General features: G+C 39.6%; 1 protein-coding gene across 5 annotated transcripts in view; it reads left to right on the top strand.

Annotated features, from left to right (window-relative positions):
* Positions 1-20,670, top strand: part of ABCB11 (ATP binding cassette subfamily B member 11) — a 51,916-nt gene that overhangs the window by 2,817 nt on the left and 28,429 nt on the right. For 3 of the 5 annotated variants that reach the window (XR_009743185.1, XM_061452542.1, XM_061452551.1), the window contains exons 2-12: positions 251-399; positions 4,346-4,367; positions 5,786-5,833; positions 5,924-5,972; positions 7,916-8,157; positions 10,110-10,197; positions 11,104-11,237; positions 13,137-13,308; positions 15,787-15,911; positions 16,656-16,830; positions 19,432-19,545. Coding sequence is in view for 4 of the 5 variants with exons in the window: in XM_061452542.1 (XP_061308526.1) it covers positions 324-399; positions 4,346-4,367; positions 5,786-5,833; positions 5,924-5,972; positions 7,916-8,157; positions 10,110-10,197; positions 11,104-11,237; positions 13,137-13,308; positions 15,787-15,911; positions 16,656-16,830; positions 19,432-19,545 (1,245 nt within the window). In the remaining variant the exon portion in view is untranslated. Of the gene's footprint in view, positions 1-250; positions 400-4,345; positions 4,368-5,785; positions 5,834-5,923; positions 5,973-7,068; positions 7,234-7,915; positions 8,158-10,109; positions 10,198-11,103; positions 11,238-13,136; positions 13,309-15,786; positions 15,912-16,655; positions 16,831-19,431; positions 19,546-20,670 lie in introns of those variants that run through there. The other 2 variants (XM_061452560.1, XM_061452570.1) reach the window with 2 other exon arrangements.

Here is a 20,670-nt window from a genome sequence, read left to right as displayed (position 1 = left end):
TCAACTGTAAAAACACAGATTGGAAAAGAACTGGCTCTGTAGCAAATCATTTGTAAAAAATGAGTGGTATTGAAGCACTTCAGAGGCCCTGCATTTGGGGTGAGTTGGGCATGCTTCTGTGAGGTGTTTTTCTACTGTGGAACATGTATTCTGTTATAACCTGTGCTGTAATCAGTAGCATTGCCTTGGGATAATGAGGGCAAAACTGAGGTAAACAGGAGTTTAATATAATAATGTTTTATGTTCACAGAAAAACATTTGCTGGTATGCTCCTCCCTGCCCCCATGTCTCTTCAGAACTTCTGATTTAAGCAACTAATCATCATGTCTGACCCTGTTGTTCTGCGTAGTATCAAGAGATTGGGAGAGGATAACTGTGCTTTTGACTTGGATGGCAAAGGTAAGAATTCTATTCCTCAGTCATCTCCTTATTTTATACAGCATGTAAAATAGGTGGTAGGTGGCCTAAGTGGAGCAAATTATCTACAGAATACAAGGCAAAGAGTCTGTGGAATAAGTATAGCATTATGTGGTACCTGCTGTTATGCGCATGCTGCCTGCGAAACAACTTTTCTGTAAAGTCTGCATATAACAATCCCTACTCATGGACAATCTGCAAGTTATCAGCCTTTCAAGTTCATGGTATCTACATAGGTTTTTATACTCAGCACTTTGGTGTACAAATAAAAGGCCATTACTTGGAGAATAAAAAGTCCAATCTTCCATTATTTCTAGAACTGCTTTCAACAAACACATCTATCTGTAGTCATACTTCTGTCAGGCAGAATTCTTATGAGCCATTGCTGTGTGAAGATCTGTATTCCTTCTTATCAGATCTTCTCCTCTTCCATTTTTCCTTCGCAAATAGCACTTTTTGATTTTGCCACTTAAACGGAGTAAGAGTCAAGGAGAAACATGAAATAAAACTGATAAATACTTTGAGTTCTGTTTATATGATTGAGAAAAGCCAACAGAAGGGGGTGTTAAATATTTATGCTAAATGTAAGGATTCAAAGTACAAAGGAAAGCAAAACTGTGGCACATAATGGAAGATAAATTGCAATACAGTGCAATGCACACATTCCTCACATAGAGTAGATAGGTTTCACAAAAGAATTCCAGCACATCCATATCACCAGATTCCAAAAAACATCCATACATTTTGTATTTTCAAGTTCCCTGACAGCTATAGCCTAATCCTTGGAATATTTAAGCTTTTATTAAAACATTCTTCTAGGACCAAATGAAATGCTTCAGACCATGCATGAAATAGCCTGTTTTCTAAACAATAATAGTAATAGTAATAATAATAATAAGCAACACTATATCAACATATACTATTGGACATCATTATTATTATTATTATTATGTTCAATAGATTCAAAGGTCTGTTGTTGTTAGGAACTTCAAATCTATTGTTCCAGACGGTAAGAAGATAGTGTAGGAAATTATTTTCCACATAGCTTGAATGTATTCTTAAAATCAAAACTGGCATGCTAGACTCCGCAGCTGATTTTAAAGTCTGCAGCATAGTGCCGCAACCTCAGCTCCATGACTTGTGAGAGAAACCAGTGTGAATGTTTACTGAAAGACTCCTCTCTCTCCAGTATATTGCTATCCGTGCACACTGCTATGCATCCTGCTGGAATGAGCAGCCGTCTCTGTGCTGAAGCAGTACAGATCTCCCTACTCTCCTGCTGTGTTTTGTTTTAAAAACTTCTCACTTAGGCTGCTAACTAAAGACAGTTTCAATGCATGGGGTTATTGTGGGCTCTAATATTGGTAGAGGAGTGAGAGAAAAGGGAGTGACATCTTAAGGGGATATGTCTTTCTACTTGTTGGCTTGAAAACTGTTTGTCCCTTCCAACCACTTAGAACTCCCAGATTGCTCAGATTTATCTAGTTGGTTTGGGAGATTGCTTTTTGGGTTGCTTTTTGTCTGCTAGTTTGTCTTACCTATTTGTTGCTTTTACTCGTTAAGGGATTTTGGCAAAAGACTTCCTGTTGGGACCAAAGCTGTTCCTCTTTTCACAGTTGTTTTTTTTTGTTGGTTTTTTTGTTGTTGTTGTTTTTTTTTTTTTTTTTTTTTGGTGTGGGGTGTGTTTTTCGTGTTTTGTTTCTTTTTTTTTTTTTTTTGGTGTTTGTTTTTTTTTTTTTCCACCCAGTGTGTTTAGGTGGGTTTTTTTTTCATTGTTTGTGTTTTGCTGTTTTTTTGTTGTTGTTGTTGTTGCTGCTTGTCAAATGAGTTTGCCTCTGGTCTCTCAGTTTCCTTGAGAATAGACTTGCTGGCATTCTGCTTATTGATTTCATCTCAAGTGAGGTTTCTTTCAATAACCATATTTTGTACATATTAACAAGAATTAGCCCTCCCCAAATCAACTCTTGACCACCACTACAGTAGGGGTAGTAAAGAGCCAGCTTTAGCTGGGAGCCTTTACAGAGCAATTCAAAGATTACTATAGCTAGTTTCTTTAGGGTTAATAAATTCTGTCAACTTCCCTACATTATTTTCTTTTCTATAAAAATTATGTTTTGTCCTCTTTTTCTACTTTTTCAATTGCAGCAGTGTGAACTGTTACTCATCTCTTTCTTTCTTTCAAATTAAGCATAGGTAACATCACTCCAAATTCTCCTGCTTAAAAACTGCTGGCCTTCAGTTCCTCACACTCTTGAATAGAATTGATATACTCTTTTTCCTCCAACTTCATAGATTAGGGTTTCTTCACTTTTGGAGAATGCTTGTTTTGCTCTCTAAATTGATATGACTCAGAAAGCTATTTCACCAGACTCTTGTTCTTCCCACTTTCCTCCCAGTAGCCAATTCCTTCATTTTCTGCAAAGCACTTTAGCAGCCCGCAGAGGAAGCTTTCTCTAAGCCTTAACTTTTCTGATAAACCCTGGAGAAACTTCCAGGAATGGTTACAAACCACTACAGTTGTCACCAGCTGCCAAACTTCAAAAAGCTGCAATCAGATGTTTCTTTCTCCTTTGTAACCAGCTCTCTTCTAACATCAAGTGATTCTTTGTAACAATGATTTTACATCTTAGAATGTTTCTGGAAAAGGTCTATGATTGTTGGGATACGCGTGTGTCCTTATTGAAAGAATCTTTTCTTTTTATCTTCCCCTAATAGCTAACAGGGCAGAATAAAACCAGTAAAGTCATTGTCAGATGAAGCCAAATAGGGTTATCTTATTAACTCCCAAAAGGAGATGCAATGAGCTGTTCCCTCTGTCCCAGACTCGGACTGCTTCCATCTAACATGTTGCCTTGGGATATGCAAAACCCTGGAGACAGTGGAAAAGCCTTCTTCCCCTGGGTAGGAAAATGATATAGGCAAAATTCATGGTTGCCCACAAAATTTGTCTTTACAACGTCTGTGAACTGTGATGCAAAGTTCGTCTGTCTTTGTTCTGTGAGACAGGCTTGTGCATGCTCAGTGTTGTCACTAGACCTGAAGAAAGGAAGGCACAGCTTAAAAAGCATGCTGTGGTTCTTAACCTGATGCTGAGCTGCCAAACACATCATAAATGAGCAAGGTGCATATGCCCAGTGCCCTTAGATTATCCAAACTGTATTGTATACATAAAACTAGCTCTTTGTTTGTTGTCATCTCAAGTGATGTATAGCAAATATTTTCTTCATTAGCCCTTACGATAGCACTTCTTTGGGGCCTCTGCCAACACAAGCTGTGCTTCAGGTATGACGTGTTTAACAATATCTCTTGAAATGGAGCTGTTCTGGGGACTCAGGAGTTGACCTACAGCGTAATTATATTTTGTAGTATAATTCAATTTCTCTAATCTGTGGCTCCTTAGAGAGTATCCGAAGAATAGACATCAGTGTGAAAAGTTCACTGTACCCTCCAGGGGAAGAGCTGCTTCTCTTCCACAGGATTTGCAATCTCTGTGTTGTTGGAAGGCAAGATTGAACAGCAACCTCTCCTCCTGTCAGAGATCATCCATGGGCTGCCAGTAGAATAGTATTCTTTGATGGTACAGTGTCCAAGAGAAATAGTTGAATGCTAGGACTTTGCAATAAAAATGTGCTGACTTTAGCAAATGTCCTGAATAATATATTTAGTGAAAACCATTTTGTCATCTGGGAGATTGAAAACTTGAAACTACTTCAAGAGAAAGCAGGCATAAATTGATGTAAACTTACCAAGGAATTTTTGGACCCGTGTCAATTTATGTCCCTAGCTAGATCTATCAGTGGAATAAGATGCTTGTAACTTGGGAATGATCAGTCCTATCGGGCTCTGGGGTTTGTGTTTTGCATCTACAGAAGATTATGTACTTTAACAATAGTTATTAACTGGATTGTGCATTTATTTTCCCTAACAGGTAACAGCTTCAAGAAATCAGAGTAAGTCATGTACACAAACAGGGCAATCAATATTTTGAGGAATATTCAAAGAAGTTAATGTCATTGGGTCAAATTGATGCATTTATAGAATGTATGGTATTTAACTAAAAGCTGTTCTCTAGGAGTTGAATTGTCTTGTTTGACACAACTGACACAGGTAGACCAAACCAGACCAAGAAACCTTTAAAAATATATAGAATAATGGCAGAAAAATATGGCCTTTCTTCTGAAAATATTTTTGACATTCAGATTTATCTTTCTTTGGTGCTTTTAGTTTGAGAAATGAGGGTTTTTTTTCAGAATTTTAATTAATCTTGATTACTTTCTCTTAAAGCTTTACTGTGAGACTTTCAAATAAATGGAATTAACTCGCCTCATCTGAGTTCAGATATTAAGATTTAAACATAGAATGCTGGATAGTTAAAAACTGAAAAGATTTAGAGACCTTGACCTTCAGCTACAATGTGAGATTTGGTTGGGGTTAAAAGCCTCCCTTTTCCTGGGTCTTGGAACAACTCTGTAGCGGACTGGACATCTGGATGGGTACTGTAATTTGTGCCAGCTTTTTCTGTCACATTATACACAGTCTCAGAATATTCTTACAATGATGATGCAAAAGTATCTCTTTAAATTTTGACATTGACAGATTGACCATATCAGAGAGCATCAGCCCAATATTCAAGGTCTACCATGGTCCTTGCACATATCTTGAAATCCAAGTTCTCTTGAGCTTTCACATGTAATACATAAATGGTCCTACCTACTACACCTACGAAGCTTCCTTCAGGCTTTCTAGGATTTGGCTTCTAAAAAACTGTTGACAAATAGAGCTTGAATTCATTTATTTCATTAAAAAAAAAAAAAAATCCAAAATGAAAATCTTTACTCATTCAATACTGAATGTACACAGCCAATGATTACTTGCTATAGTATGAATCCCATCCATAATGGTGCAACTAGTACTTTAGGTTTTAACTGATCATACAGAATAGCAATACATAATGTGAGCACTGAGAAAAAACACAATAGTAGGATGAGATGTTTTACAGCTATTGTGGACGTATGAACACACAGGCAATAGAAAAGGGGGTGGAAACAGGACATTTATCTGTCTTAGAGAAAGTATTAGCCAACAATTTGGCTTGACCTCAAAGAACCCACATAGTCACATTGCAGCAACAGTGTTTTGAGGAGCTACTAATGAAAGAAAGCATAATCCTTCAGATCATTTTAACCTAGCCTCTGTTCTAGTTATGTCTGAAACTTAAATGAATCGTCAAGTCACTGGTTCCAAAGAAATCTGAAAGAAACAGCTTGTCTCCTAAAATTTTGGGCAAAATATTTCAAATAAAATGGAATATTAGTGAAGCAACCAAGAGAATAAAAGAAATAATGTGATATCTTACCATGTTTGCTAGGAATTTCCATACATATGAAGAACCTTTTAAAGAGAAGAAAAGTGAAAAGTGAGTGAAGTTCAATTCTGTCTACTATCTTTGCATGTAGAACAAAATATATATTAAAATTTTATAATTTTGTGTTTTCTGTTCTTGAAGGTCATCAGAAAAGAAAGAAAACAATATTCGTGTTGGCTTCTTTCAGCTGGTAATCAAAGCAATGGCTATAAATATTTTATATGTATTGTGCTGCAGAATAAGTGACAATAATCTATATGGTTGTTTTTGGAATAGCTGTGACTAAGCCAAACTTTAAAGGATTAAATCATTTGGCATGAAATCCTGCCATTAAAGTCAATGGGAATTTAATAGAACCCTTTGTCATTTTGTCAGCTTGGTATTGATTATCAGTATTTGTGTCATAATTGTAAATTAAGCATGTTATATTGAGCCTACATGTAGATATGGGTAAAAAACGTAAGGTGCACAACAGGGATTTAGGTGACCTTCTTTCATCCTTATTTCTGCCAGAAATTTCTCGTGTGATAATCTGGCAGATAATTTAGCTCCCTTGTAGTAGCTCCATGCATAATAGAAGATCTTGCAGCTATAGAAACTTGTGAATGCACAATACTGTATGGTATGTCTAGCCTTTGATGGGTTCGGAATCCCATAGGGTGCATCTAAATTTTAAAATTAATGTAGTGGAGAGATGTCTAACACAGCAGCATGCAGCTAAGAGGTTTTATTGCTTCTGTTCTGCATGTAGTCTAGACAATTAGCCTGTAATGTGTCCAAACTAATATGGTCCTGACTTTAGTACTGAGCTTGTAATCTACCTGGCTAAGATTCTCAGCTCTTAGTTGGGTGGAGAGAACAGTATGTCCACACAGAGAGCTCTGTCTGTCAAGCACAGGGGTTTGAATTCTGTTTGAATTCTGTAGCCTGTTTTACACAGTTTTTTAACTCCTAAAATGCAGTTGGTAAGCACAGTATGTTTGCATCAGATATGCTGAGAGATTAGATGTCACATATCTCTGCCTTTTCTCTGTGTGTTTGTGGCTTTTTTTTTTTTTTTTTTAATCAAGAGGATTCCTAGAGTTCTTATAAGCAAGGTTTGCAAAACAGTGGTAGTGCTACAGTTTTCATCTGATGTTTATTGTAAAAAGACCTTTTAATTACTTCTCTTTTATGTTAACTGACTTCAACTGACTTGTTTTTCCCTTTATCTTGTCTCTGCCCTAATGTCCCATTTTCGTATGTGCTCCAAATTCCCACCCTTTCTTCTCTTCGACACATTATAGCACCTACAGAACCTGGACAGGTTCGTCAGCAGGCTATAATTCCTTTTTACACTCCTATTTCAAAACATACAGCATTTGATACCGATGTTCTATATGGACAGTTTAATGTATATATTTATGCATGACTTCAGCATGAGAATCAGACTTCACAAAATCATGGCAAAGGTAACTTAAGTTGCTTAGTCACCAGCTGCATATGTGCGTGCTCTTGGCCCATGGCAAATGTAAAGTAATAGGTCTTAGCTCAGCCCTTTTTTTAACCGCATGCTATGGCATATTTCTATATATTTCTCCCAGATTAAAAGCCAGTGCACTATTGCCTGCCTAAGCCAACGTATTTTAGGATATTAACTGTGAGAACTCGCTCTGTGACTTTAGTTAGCTTTCTACCACAGTACCCTAGACTTTTGAGAAATTAGCTAACTTTATTCAGTGGCTCTGTATAGTGCCCTGAGGCTTTTTCCTCCCTTCTCTCTTCCTCCATCCCCACAGGAAATCTGCAGAGCAGACCATATATATGAACTATAATTACTATTCTTAGTCTTTTAGCTAGTTTCTGGAATGATGATAATGTGGAATGATATTGAGCTATTAATGTTATATGATAATCCATTCATTCACATGGTCAGATTCTGCTGTCAGCTAAAAGGGAGCTCATAATTTATAATGCTGTAATCACAGGTGCAATTAGACTAGATTGGAGAGAGAGATTTGTCTTCTTTCTGTATTAAAGATAATTCTGAAATTTAAAGACTGATTTTGTATGTGATCCACCTGATTAATGATTTATACAATGATCATTAAGACTGCCTCTCAGCAGAAACTATTTTTTTTCCTGTCTCTTTAGTTTCGATTTTCCTCATCTACGGAAATCTTAATGATGGCTGTTGGTAGTTTCTGTGCTATTGTTCATGGAGCAGCCCAGCCAGCTGTGTTGCTTGTGTTTGGTGCAATGGCAGACACATTTATTGAATATGACATTGAAATGCAAGAGCTTAAAGACCCAGGCAAGACATGTGTAAATAACACCATAGTCTGGATTAATGGTACTATTCATCAGAATGAAAAGAACACCACAATAAGATGTGGGTAAGTGGCAGATATATTTATTTCCATTCCTTTGTTATTATAGCTTGTCAGAGACTGTATTGCTAGTGAAGGTCCAGTTCAGCTTTTAAACCTCACATTTTCTATCCATAAAGCAGAAAATGGGCATGATTTGTTACAGAGCTGGAAATACTACCTGGAGGGAGAGAAGGCCAGATTGGGTCTTGGTCTTTCAGCTATAGATGTCAGCAAGGATATTCTTTGATGATTGTTCTGGTAACAGTTTTATCTGCTACATATCTGAGTTAATTAACCTGTTTTCTCTGACTCTAAGTAATAATGACTTTCGGTCATTCTGGTTAGGACTTAAGTACCTATGGGTACCTGCTGGTTTCCAAACAAGTTAGGTAAACTTTAGTCATTGAAAAGAAACGAGTCCTTCTAGGATGCAATTAATCTTAGTTTATGGGAGATGTCTAAGGAAGGTCAGATGAAATGCCCTGTAAGAGTGCCTGTTTCTTTCCATTAACAGTAATAAACGGAGTCTAGATGATTCATTCAGGTACAGACACCTGTCAAAGCCACATTTGAACCTGTAACCTTTCCTAGCTCTCATTTTTCAGTGCATCATTGCAAGAGTTTTCTAATCTCTGAGTGACATTTAATTAGATAATTAATTAGAATTAAAAGTTACTTGTCTAAAGGTCTCTGAAATTCTAAGCATATCGGAAGTAGTTTACATTCGTAGATGTAGGTGACTTGGGCTAAATGATTTTGCTCCAAGCTGTCCAAGCCAGCCCTCCGAGATGGGACCGGCACATAGAACATAGGATTTGATATAGAACTCTGTTCCTCTGAAGCAGCAGCTGTGCACCAGGCAGTATACATTCGAAGAATCTATTAGAATGGTTTGGATGGAAGGGACCTAAAGGATCACCTAGTTCCAGCCCCCTTGCCATAGGCAGGGACTGTGTTGCTCAAAGACCTGTGCAGCCTGGCCTTGAGGTTGGATGGGCAGCCACAGTTTCTCTGAGCAACCTGTTCTAGTGCCTCACCATTCTCACAGTGAAGAATTTCTTCCTTATATCTAAGCTAAATCTACCCTCTTTCAGTTTAAAGCCATTTCCCCTTGTCCTATCCCTATATGCCCTGTTAGTTACCACCAACCACCTCCTTATTTTCTATGTGCATAATTTCCAGGAAGATCTGCTCCATGACATTAATTATACTGAGTATGTGTCAGGCACATGAGTTGTTTCTGTGATTGTTTTTTGTGAGGGATCAGGTCAGGTCCATAGTGTTCCCTTTTGTCTTAAAATGTCAGTGTACCAAATTCAGGGTAAACAGAATAAAATTTGCTGTCTTACAGGATGCTCTGAAAATTGTCTAAAAGTATAGTGAATAAAAACCTGAAATGCTTATTTCAAAGTAATGTAAATTCAATAGCAGCAACTCAATGCCCTTCACTGATATTAGGAGTAATTGAGTACTCCTACTTGAGCTAAAAGAAACTGTCATTTCAGATTAGCAAGTTTGTGGTGCAAGGTAGTACTCAAATTGACTTTAGTAGCTCTCGTTTCTCCCATAAAACACTGTTTAAACTGAGTGTTGTTAGTTGGTACAATGGCACAAAGCAAACACATTCAATATGTAACGAAAACTTGCTGGGCAGCTCTTACCTAAAGCACCCTCTACACATGTGCTGTTTTGGAGCATGTGGCCTGGTGGGGTTCCTCAGAGACTGCAAGGCTGCCCCCAGACGGCAGGGTTTCCCGGTACCTGCCAGCGTCCTACCCCTGTGCAATAGGCAGAGCAACAAAACACCCACTGCTAGCAACAGTCTCAGTACTGGGAAACAATGTCTCGGTAAAACAAGCTGACTTGCCAGCTGATGTGACTCTAACTCAAACTCCAGGTTAGCAACCTCTGAAAACTGTAAAACAGTATTGCTAACTCTTTTTTTTTTCCTTTTTTTTTTCTTTTTTTCCTTTCAGGCTGCTGGATATCGAACAAGAAATGACCAAGTTTGCAGGTTACTATGCAGGAATTGGTTGTGCCATACTTGTGTTAGGCTACCTTCAAGTCAGTATTTTGTTCCACATTTTGATTTGAAAGTTTAAATCACTAAATAATTATTTTCCTTTTAACTGCTTAGTCAGCTGCCAAATTGAGCAGAGCAAAAGCTTTTAGTTCATATTCGGTTAACTTTGGCAGTCTGAGACTTCCTTGGATTTGTGCATACATACTTTTTTTTGTACGAGGATATGTTTTAGCCAGTAAGATGAATGTATGCTTCTTCTTTCACACCACAAGAAATATGTGCTCAAGTGTGGTTACTATGGGATCCACATGCCCTCCCAATGTAGCTGAAAGGCATGCAGTTTCTCAGTAGGCATCTCAACTGTGTTGAGCCTTGTATTTCTATTATAGAGATATTACAGAGTAAAATACTAGTGTAAAACTGGTGTTGAACAATCACACCCTCATATTCGGTAGTAATGGTTCAGTCCTTATGACTGAGATGAGCTGCAAGCTTGGATGTCTCCTGCACAGCCAGCTAAAGAGTCCACTGCTTTTGAAGTTTTTATAATCTCTAATATCACTTGCCATTCTCCCTCCTGAAAACTGTCCCAGAGTTTTGCTGAAGCAGAATGGCTGCCATCTCTCTATTACTTATAGCTGTAGATGGAAACATTTTTGTCTGTATGGCATTCATGTAACAACACAATTTAACTTGCATCTCCTCTCAGTCGATCAGAACTGAGGCAAATGCTTGATCCAGAGGCTTTATAAAATTCTTGGAGTCTTTAAAGACCAGAAGCATAAAACAACTGCCATGTCTGAGTAGCTAGAATGTATTTTACCTGAATAGTAGTTTTATGAATAGCCAAATTGCTCTTTCCAGTTTTAGCCAGATTGCTTTTTGTGCATTTGTTGGAGCACAAAGATGTTTTACAGAATTTATCAGCCACATTATGTTCTTCCCAGATCTGCTTGTGGGTGATGGCTGCAGCTCGTCAGATACAGAAAATCAGGAAAGCTTATTTCAGGAAAGTAATGCGAATGGATATAGGCTGGTTTGACTGTACATCTGTGGGAGAGCTGAACACCCGAATTTCTGAGTAAGTAATCTAGAAAAAGCATATGCTACAGAGAACATTTTGCACTTCCTTCCAAACACAACGGCGTGCCAATAACTAGGCATTTGACAAACACCTCCTAATATAAAATATAGCTATGTTCCTGCGAGCAGGAACCAGGCTGATTATATTCCCCATCTTTGAACCAAGTACCATAACTGTTAAGCCACAATTATTTCCCTTTTGTGCCTTGACTATCAGTAAATGTGGTTTTTGTTGGATTTTGAACTGGTTTATTTTTGCCAGCTTGTCCTATCCTTCCCTCCTCCTCCTATGCCCAGTCCTTTCAGAGTGACCTATAATTTGGCTGCCAGCACACAGTCCCCTGAGCCTGGAGACATGGAGATGTGGATTTGAATCCTCTCTCACTTCCCAGAAAGGAAAAAAAACCAAAACATTATAGCCAACAAAATCGAAGAGTACCCATAATGTTTTGGTTATATATATATAAAATATATATATATTTAAAGAGCCTTGCTTAATCTTCTTCTAAAGAAGGCACAAAAACCTGCCTTTAGAAATGGACTCAAGGTAAATGGAGAGACCTTCTTATCCTGGGTAAACATTTAGCCCTGAGAAAAGTGGAATTTAAGGTTTGCTCCTTTTCTTAGTGGTTCCTGTTTATGCACTGAAGTTAGCTGCCAGGTGAATATGCTGACTCTAGATGGCTCCCTGTTCTCAATTGTGCCTGCATAATAGTAGTCACATTTGTAGATTTTTCTGTAGTTGAAGGGGAATTTATATGCCTTTACTCACTGTATCTATGACTTTCTGTGGTGTTCTTTTTATGAAGAATAAACACCAATTGTAAGTCACTGTAAAGAATTTCTCTGGCATAAAATAAGAACTGAGCACATATTTAATAAATAACACTTTGCTCCCTGGTGTTTTGAACAGCATTGTTCTGTGCCTAGAAAAAAGCTTCCTGGCTGAAAAAAACCTCTCACCATTTACCAGAAGAAATATAAATATGTTTTTTCAACTGAACACTCTTACATTTTTTCAATAGAGGACTCTAATTTCACTTTATATATCAATGAACTCACAATTTTACACTTTAAACCTCAACACCATTTGCTCCTATTTATTTCAGGAGTTCCCAGTTCTTCTAACCTCAAAGCTGAGGTAGTAGCCAGGAGTGGCAGAAGTGTAATGGCTTTTGCTTTAAGACGTTTTTTCTGTGTTGGCAATGTGTAAGAGAGAACAGATGAACTCTGCAGCTGCCTAGAGGTCAAATGATGTTGACCGCTGCTCTACTGTCCCCCTTAGGATAGAGTTGTCATGTTTTCCCATTGCCTCCAGTGATAAAGTAGCCCTCCTCAGTTTTCCTACTCTTGCTCTCATTTAAAGTACAAACTACCTGATAGAGTGCAGACAGGAACCATGAGGTGGTGGAAAGTGGAACTAGAAGGGAGTTACAGCCCTCCTGCCTTTCCCACCCTGTTAGCAGGGGCAGTACAGTACATTCTCAGTGCCTCATGATGGGAGGAATGCCATATCAGATTATTGTTTTCCACTGTCAGGTAGCTGCATCCAGTTGGGATGTGTCTGCCCCCTCCTTTGAATCAACTGGGACACAGTAGTAAAAACCAGCTAGTGAATGAGTCTGCTGGCAGGACAACTTTACCTGCGAAAACACAGTATCTTCTCTGCTGTATTCTGTACATAAAATCCTTCTGCCTTTGCAAAAGCACCAGGTTTTCTCTCTGTAGCTCAGGGTCTTTGGAAGAGATATGTTGGAAAGAATATAGGTGACAAAAGACCCTCTTCAAGGGAAAGCGACTAACTCAAATGTGTCCAAGACCTGCAACACAAGCAAAAGATATATTCACCAACCTTGTGGGCTTTTTTTTTTTTGTTTTTTTTTGTTTTTTTTTTCAGTGATGTTAACAAAATCAATGAGGCTATTGCTGACCAAGTAGCAATCTTTATCCAGCGCTTAACCACCTTTGTGTGTGGATTCCTACTGGGATTTGTCAGTGGCTGGAAACTGACCTTGGTTATCATCGCAGTCAGCCCTCTGCTTGGGGTTGGAGCAGCTGTCTATGGCTTGGTAAGTGGATTGTGAAAAGTTTGTGTTGAGGTATGATGAGAGGGGAAGGTCATGCCTTAGATCTAGGAGGACTGGTGGAAGAGAAGGCTGTTACACCCTTTTAAAGTCAAGAGGGGCAGATTACAGTCACAGGAGCACCCAGGCGGCATGGGAAGGGGGTAGCAGCACCTTACCACTGTCTGCCAAAACCCCCTCCCACTTTGCTTATTCTGATTCCTATAATAATATCTCCTGCTTCTAAGATGGGAATGTAAGCATACCTTCTTTTGCATCCTGTGGATGGATATTACAGTTGCTGAGATCAGAACCTGGCCTACACCTTCTTTTACTACACACCTGTTTTAGAAGGTTATTAGACACTGAGCTTGATTTCTCTGTGTAGTTAGTGGCTTTTAGAGATGATCAAGTTTCAGAGCTATAAAATAGATGAAAACAACCTCTCAGGCTTCCCTCGACCTGTCCCTGCTCCAGGCAGCTGCTGCATCCTTTCCCTGTTGTTCTTGTTATGCTCTGCCACCCATTCCCTATAAAGTTCCTGTCACTGTGCAGAGGAAAGACAGTGAAGAGGGAAACAGCAGGGTCCTCTGTCCTCTCACCTATTCTTCCACATCCATAAGGGCTGGGCAGTTCCTGCTTCTCCTCTGCACTCTCTCACACTCTGTTTTTTGTTGAGTTCAGCCCTTTGGCTATGTCACTTCTATGTCAGGAACATTTTGCTACCAAACCTGTAATGTAACTGACTAATTTCTCATCTTCCTGCTTTCCTTTAGCACCTTGTGCTGGCTGCTATTTGATGACATGAATAATGAGTCAGTGTGAAGGGGGAGAGCAGAATCCTGGCAGGAAATTAAATAAACCCTCAAATGTCTCTTTCCTTCATTTGCAGTTTCTTTCTGAGCACATTGTCCCCCTTTCCATTATTTCTCTGTCCCCATCTCTTTCCTTTCACATACCAGCTGTTGTTTCCCCCTTATGAGCCTTTCCAGCCCAAGTCTTTGCTTTTTACAGTAAAGAAAACAGATGCAAGACCAATCTAGCCTGATTTTCTGTCTCCAAAAGTGGCTAATAGATGACTGGGATAGGGTATTTGAAGAGAGAAAGCAAATGTCACTTTACATTTTCTAGTGATACGTCATTCCCAGGCTAATGTAGTATTTTTGCGTAGAACTGTACATGACTACATGTCGTTCCACTAATTCGAGTTTTTTTTGAGCTTAAGTAAGTTTTTGGCATCCAGCACTCTCTGTAGGGACCTGTACGCTGTCAGACCAAGAAACAAAGCACAGTGGTGGACAACACCTGTTTCCACCTTCCCCCACCACTACCATTACCTCTTATTCCTGAAGCTGGGCTCTGTCACAGTGGCTGAAGGTCTGCTCTTGCTACTTAAGCTCCTCTTCCTCCCACCATGCACAAATTCACAGTCTGCAGTCTTCGTAAGCCAAATTAGGAGCAGAGAGGGAGGGAAGAAGGGAAAGCATTTGTTGCCAGATGCTCTTTCTAGCTACCTGGAGCAGAGTTGTTGGCCAAGAGGATAACTGTTCTGCAGAACATATGCTACAGAGGTTGTTCTGCTGACAGACAGGGGACACCACAAAGTGACAACACGCTAGGTGCATAATATGCAGAGTTTATTGAATAAGCACACTAAAGCCAATAAGCACACTAAAAGCAAGCACACTGATGTGAATTAAGTAAATCTCTCTCTATATATAGTGAATAAGTACAATAAGGCGAATCAGAGATAAAGGTATATTAGTAAAGTGCCAAAGAAAGTTACCGATGCATTAGATCATTACTGTATAGAGAGAATAGAGATTAATTAAGAAGAAATACATTACCACTGAATCATAATCCAGGCCCACGCTTCCAGCTGGGAAACCCCACTGCAGCCAATGCCAGGAGTCCCAAGTAATTGGGAACATTTCTATGCGGTGCGTCCACCCATAGGTGAGGCTACTCTCATGGCCACAAGAGGGTCCCACTTTTATACCCTTATCAAAACAACTGGTTTTATGCCAGATCTCTAATAGGTTATTTATGGGACTGTGCAGTTTCTCATGATCTCACTGCGGTCCACTCTGAGAGTGTTAGCCAGGCGCCCCAGTGTGGCCAAGTATGAAGGTCATAGAACATGTGCACACATGTTTTCCTGCATCTTTCTGACAAACGGTCATGATGAACACAAACATATATACTCTGCTGAATACACTGTGGCAAACAACATCCTTTGTTATAGCTCTCAGTCATGAGAGGGAATCAACTCCCACTAGGTTCTCATCCATTACAGAGGTATACACCCTAAACAAGAAGACAGAAGTCTTCTAGTATGCAGCATGCCTAATAAAAGCCTGCTTGAAGTGGAGGAGGTGACCTCAAGCAGAGCAAACAGCACAGTGTTACAGCCAGTACTGCTTACCATTGTTCTTGCCTGTGCCTACAGTTCAGGTGTAACCAGTATTTCTTATGCTTTTGTAGGCTGTGGCAAGACTAACAGGCCGAGAATTAAAGGCTTATGCAAAAGCTGGAGCTGTGGCTGATGAAGTGCTGTCATCCATCAGAACAGTGGCTGCTTTTGGCGGGGAGAAGAGAGAAGTTGAAAGGTTTGTTTGGATAAATCGTAAAGTCTCTGATTTCTTCTTCCTGTAGCAACCTAACACGGTAAATCTTCAGAGTTGTTCAGTTAATCTCTAAGTTGTACAATAATGACTGTTAATTTTCAGCATTGTATTCATGTTACAGGAATTTAGGTTTCAAATAACACTGTATGCACAACCAGTTTCATAATTCAGTCAATCAGTGAAATACAGCATCAGCAATACTATCTTCGAGTCATTCACTCTTCTAGGAATGTACTGTAAAGTTTTCCCCTAAATGTTGTGTGATATATCACTTTTGCAGCACCACATCTGAAAACTCTGGGTATTTTCAAGCTAAGGAAGAGAATTAATTCCAGCAAGACATAATGATCTGATGATGTTAAACTGTGTATTTTTTTTTAAATTCATTTAAAACATAACATGACTGTAGGACATGCTCTGAAGCATTGGCAATATTCTTGAATCCTGTGTCACTCTGCTAAAACCTCGAACCCCGTGGTGAGGTATCTGTAGTGAGAGTGGCTTTTTGTGTGCCTATTGCACTAGTTCATACAAGGATTTCATAATCTGGGAGCATTTCTGGCTTCACCAGTGGTCTCTCACTTCAGAGTAAGAGGTACAAGCCTTATGTACACCCTCTGTTAACTGTAGCCTAGCCAGCCATCAGAGAGGACTCATTTTGTTGGTCTTTGCTGATTTTGAATTTTCAATCAAATTAATTTCATCCTCTTTAATTTTTTTCTTCAGATACGATAAGAATCTGGTGTTTGCTCAGCACTGGGGAATTCGAAAAGGGATAATAATGGGATTATTCACTGGTTACATGTGGCTTATAATTTTTCTGAGTTACTCATTAGCCTTTTGGTATGGCTCTAAACTTGTCCTTGAAGAAGAAGAGTATTCACCTGGCACTCTTCTGCAGGTACCCATTTTAGCTTGATGCAGCTTTTCTGGACTGTTTCTTGAAACATGCATTCTGGGATACATTTTGTAGTGTTCTAGTATCTAGTGGCTCAATGTTAACACTCTGTGTGGTTTTTATTCAGTATATGTATGAAAGTATCTGAAACAATTGGGTGAGATTAAAAAAAGCAAACCTAATGAATGTTTATTTTAAAGATTTGAAATGCTGCCTACTGCAGTGATCATAATGCTTTTGTTTGAGAGCCTTCTACACAGTGAACAAAACCCTTAAATTAGCTTTACCATTCTGTGGGTAAGCATGTGGCTTCTGGGATATTGGCTTCTCTGAAGACCTTAACCTTTATGATGAAAAACCCCATTGCAGCGAAGAGAAGACTAATCAAAGAAAGTTTTATCACATCTAACCCCTATTTTATGAACAGCTTCTGCTCCTTTGAATCACCATTTTCTGTTGCTAATTGCCCACCCAGCTCTATAGATGACAAAGAACATGTAAACATCTATGCTGATTAAAACACACAGGGCTGTGGCTCCTGCAGTGTATACAAAAAATATACTAACCTCTACAGCATTCATGCATCCACTTGTGCACAGTTGATGCTTTAGACACTGATGACCTAAATGCAATAAAACCAGCATCTGCTGATATTTCGGTAATTTGCTTTAAGCCAGGACTGCCCAAATGGCAAGCTCCAGTGCAGACACAGAGTAAATTTTTCCCGAACCTTGATAAGTCCTGGGTGTTCCGATGAAACAGCTCTTCCTGCTCCTTCTCTGCCTGTTGCACACCAAGAGAGCTCCCAAGCACCAGCAGCATGCAGTGCAAAGCTTCTAAAAGTGCTAAATGGAGCTTGGTAAATTACTCTGAGAACATTGTAAAATTGAGTCATTCTGTTCAAGGAGGATGTTCCTTACTGGAAATCATTTGCAACTGCTCGTGACATCAGTAGTTGATAGAAGTTAGTGCAGTGAAAAATAAAGTGAGCAATTTTCTTGCCTTACCCATGATAACTATAGTTCAGTGCTTCCAAATGACAAGTGGCAAATAGTGGGGAGCTACCCTGTAGCTGAAAAATTTGAGCAGTCAATGGAGAGACTCTCCCTTATGCTTCCACTCCTCTTTCAGTTTCCAGTCATTTTTCTTCTGCTTCATGTTTTCTACCATACACTCCTAGTCCGGCAGGGGGGAGGAAGGGAGGATTTGTAGATAAAAAACATTTAAATACACTTTTCTTGGTTTCTGAAAAACCGTCATGTTTTTCATAACATGATCAGCCATACTGAACTGCGATACACTAAACATTGCTCCTCCCTTCTTCTATCAGACATACAGAACCTGCTCTCTAATGTTCGTGATTGATTGATGTGCATATAACCTACTTGCTTGTGGAGCTCTTTCATACAAGAAAATTAGTTTGTAGTAAAGCTGAGTGTGAGCTTACAGCATGATCTATACATCACAGTGTAGATGTTTGTAGTACACAATATGTGTACAGTAGCTTCTTCCACTTTAGCCATGGGATTATTCCCAGTAAATATCACCATGGTGCAAAGGAGAACTGAGTCCTGTGTACTTTCCATTCTTTCTTAACAGTAGCATTTCCTTATACACTTTGCCCATTTATCCTGACTACTATTTGTGTTGTATTCAAAAGGCTAGCTGAGACCAAATATATGTATTTGTATATACATAAAATATTTGTAAAAGTAGGATTTAGTCTCTTTTATGGCAGCGGCCATCTGTGCCTTCACCTTTCTTTCTACATAACAGAACAGCATCCTTGTACTTTTCATGGGGTGACAACCCCTTCTTCCAAAGGTGGTAAATTCTCTTTTTTTCCCTGAGTTCAAGCAATATCTCCCTGTTCACCCAGGCTGGTCTCTTCCCTGCTAGTTTGATTCTCGGCACATAGGGACTGCCTGCTCCTGTGCCTTAAGGATTTCATTGTTGAAGAGTGTCCAGCCTTCCTGGCCCCCTTTGTCCTTCAGTAATGTTTCCAAGGAATTCTGCCAACCAGCATCCCAAACAGGCCAAAGGAAGTTTAAGGTGAAGGTTTTGCTGACCTTCTTCCTGACTTCTGCAAGGACTGAAAATTCAGTCATTTTGTGATTGCTTTGCCCAGAACAGCCTCCAACAAAGGCTGTAATACAGTGGTTTAGGCTTAATTATTTTTTGAATTGTTGTAGCTTCCCATCTGCTTATTGGTAAAAGACATGCCCAAAATAATCTACTTGCCACTGATGATCAGTTCCAGCCCTTGCTTCAAGCCACAGACACCCAATCAAATTGAGGTGGCTTAAAAATACATCAGTGGCAGTTCAGTAAATATTTCGGTGCACACATTTTTCAGACAGAGCAAATATGAGATAAGTTGATTTACTTCAGCCTGGAAGCAAAGTTGTGAAAGAGTGAAAATCCATTCTAAGATGCATTTGTTTGCTTTCTTGTGGGCTAATTATGCTCATATAGTGAATCAGTGCAGCTAAGCTGATGCACAAGAAGCCATTAAGCCATTTAGTTTGATTTGCCTCTCTAAGCTCTAAACTGTAATAAAAATTTGATGTCATATTTTGTTAATTTCTTTTTCCACTTCTTCAGGTTTTCTTTGGAGTTTTAGTAGGAGCTTTAAATCTTGGTCAGGCATCTCCCTGTCTGGAAGCCTTCGCCACTGGCCGTGGGGCTGCAGTAAACATTTTTGAAACAATAGATAAAGTAAGTAATGCATTTCTAAAACGTGTCACTTTGTAGTAGAAAAAATAATTAAATAAGCCTCAAGCAGTAGTATTTTTATGTACTGTGTAAATGAGGAAAAATGAGTGCAGTTAAAGAAAAATTGACTGTGCGATAGAAAGGTCTAGCAGCATGCACATGGGCTCAGAGAGGGTGTTGAACAGATTTCTTAGGTAAGTGGCCTGTTTCTCAATAATGAAGTTTTACTTCAGGTATTACAGTTCCTTACTCCCATCTCGCCTTATATACAATTACTGATCAGTGCTGTCCCATGGGAAGTGTACAGGCAGGCAGTGATAGCCACCTTGCAGCCAAACTTGCAGCAAGCATCTAACTCCCAGTCTCTAGATGGCATCAAAAGATGTAACTCTACTGGCATTAGCAGCAAAGGTGGTCTCTGTCACCTCTCCAAAAGTTAGAATCATAGAATAGTTAGGGTTGGAAAGGACCTTAAGATCATCTAGTTCCACCCCCCTGCCATGGGCAGGGACGCCTCACACTAAATCATATCACCCAAGGCTTTGTCTAACCTGGTCTTGAACACTGCCAGGGATGAAGCATTCACAACCTCCCTGGGCAACCTCTTTCGGTGCCTCACCACCCTAACAGGAAAGAACTTCCTCCTTATATCCAATCTAAACTTCCCCTGTTTAAGTTTTAACCCATTACCCCTTGTCCTGTCACTACAGTGCCTAATGAAGAGTCCCTCCCCAGCATCCCTATAGGCCCCCTTCAGATACTGGAAGGCTGCTATGAGGTCTCCACGCAGCCTTCTCTTCTCCAGGCTGAACAGCCCCAACTTTCTCAGCCTATCCTCATACGGGAGGTGGCCTTTCTCTGGATTTCTTCCAACAGTTCCATGTCCTTTTTATGTTGAGGACACCAGAACTGCACACAGTACTCTAGGTGAGGTCTCACAAGAGCAGAGGGGCAGGATCACCTCCTTCGACCTGCTGGTCACGTTCCTTTTGATGCGGCCCAGGATACAGTTGGCTTTCTGGGCTGTGAGCTCACACTGAAGCCAGCTCAAATTCATTTTCTCATCGACCAGCACCCCCAGGTCCTTCTCTGCAGGGCTGCTCTGAATCTCTTCTCTGCCCAACCTGT

The sequence above is a fragment of the Pezoporus flaviventris genome, unplaced genomic scaffold (genome assembly GCF_033815535.1).
Source record: "Pezoporus flaviventris isolate CSIRO_AGI_PZ_B2104156 unplaced genomic scaffold, CSIRO_AGI_Pfla_v1 ptg000001l, whole genome shotgun sequence".
Classification (NCBI taxonomy): Eukaryota; Metazoa; Chordata; class Aves; order Psittaciformes; family Psittacidae; genus Pezoporus; species Pezoporus flaviventris.
This window is presented reverse-complemented; position numbering and strand designations above follow the sequence as displayed.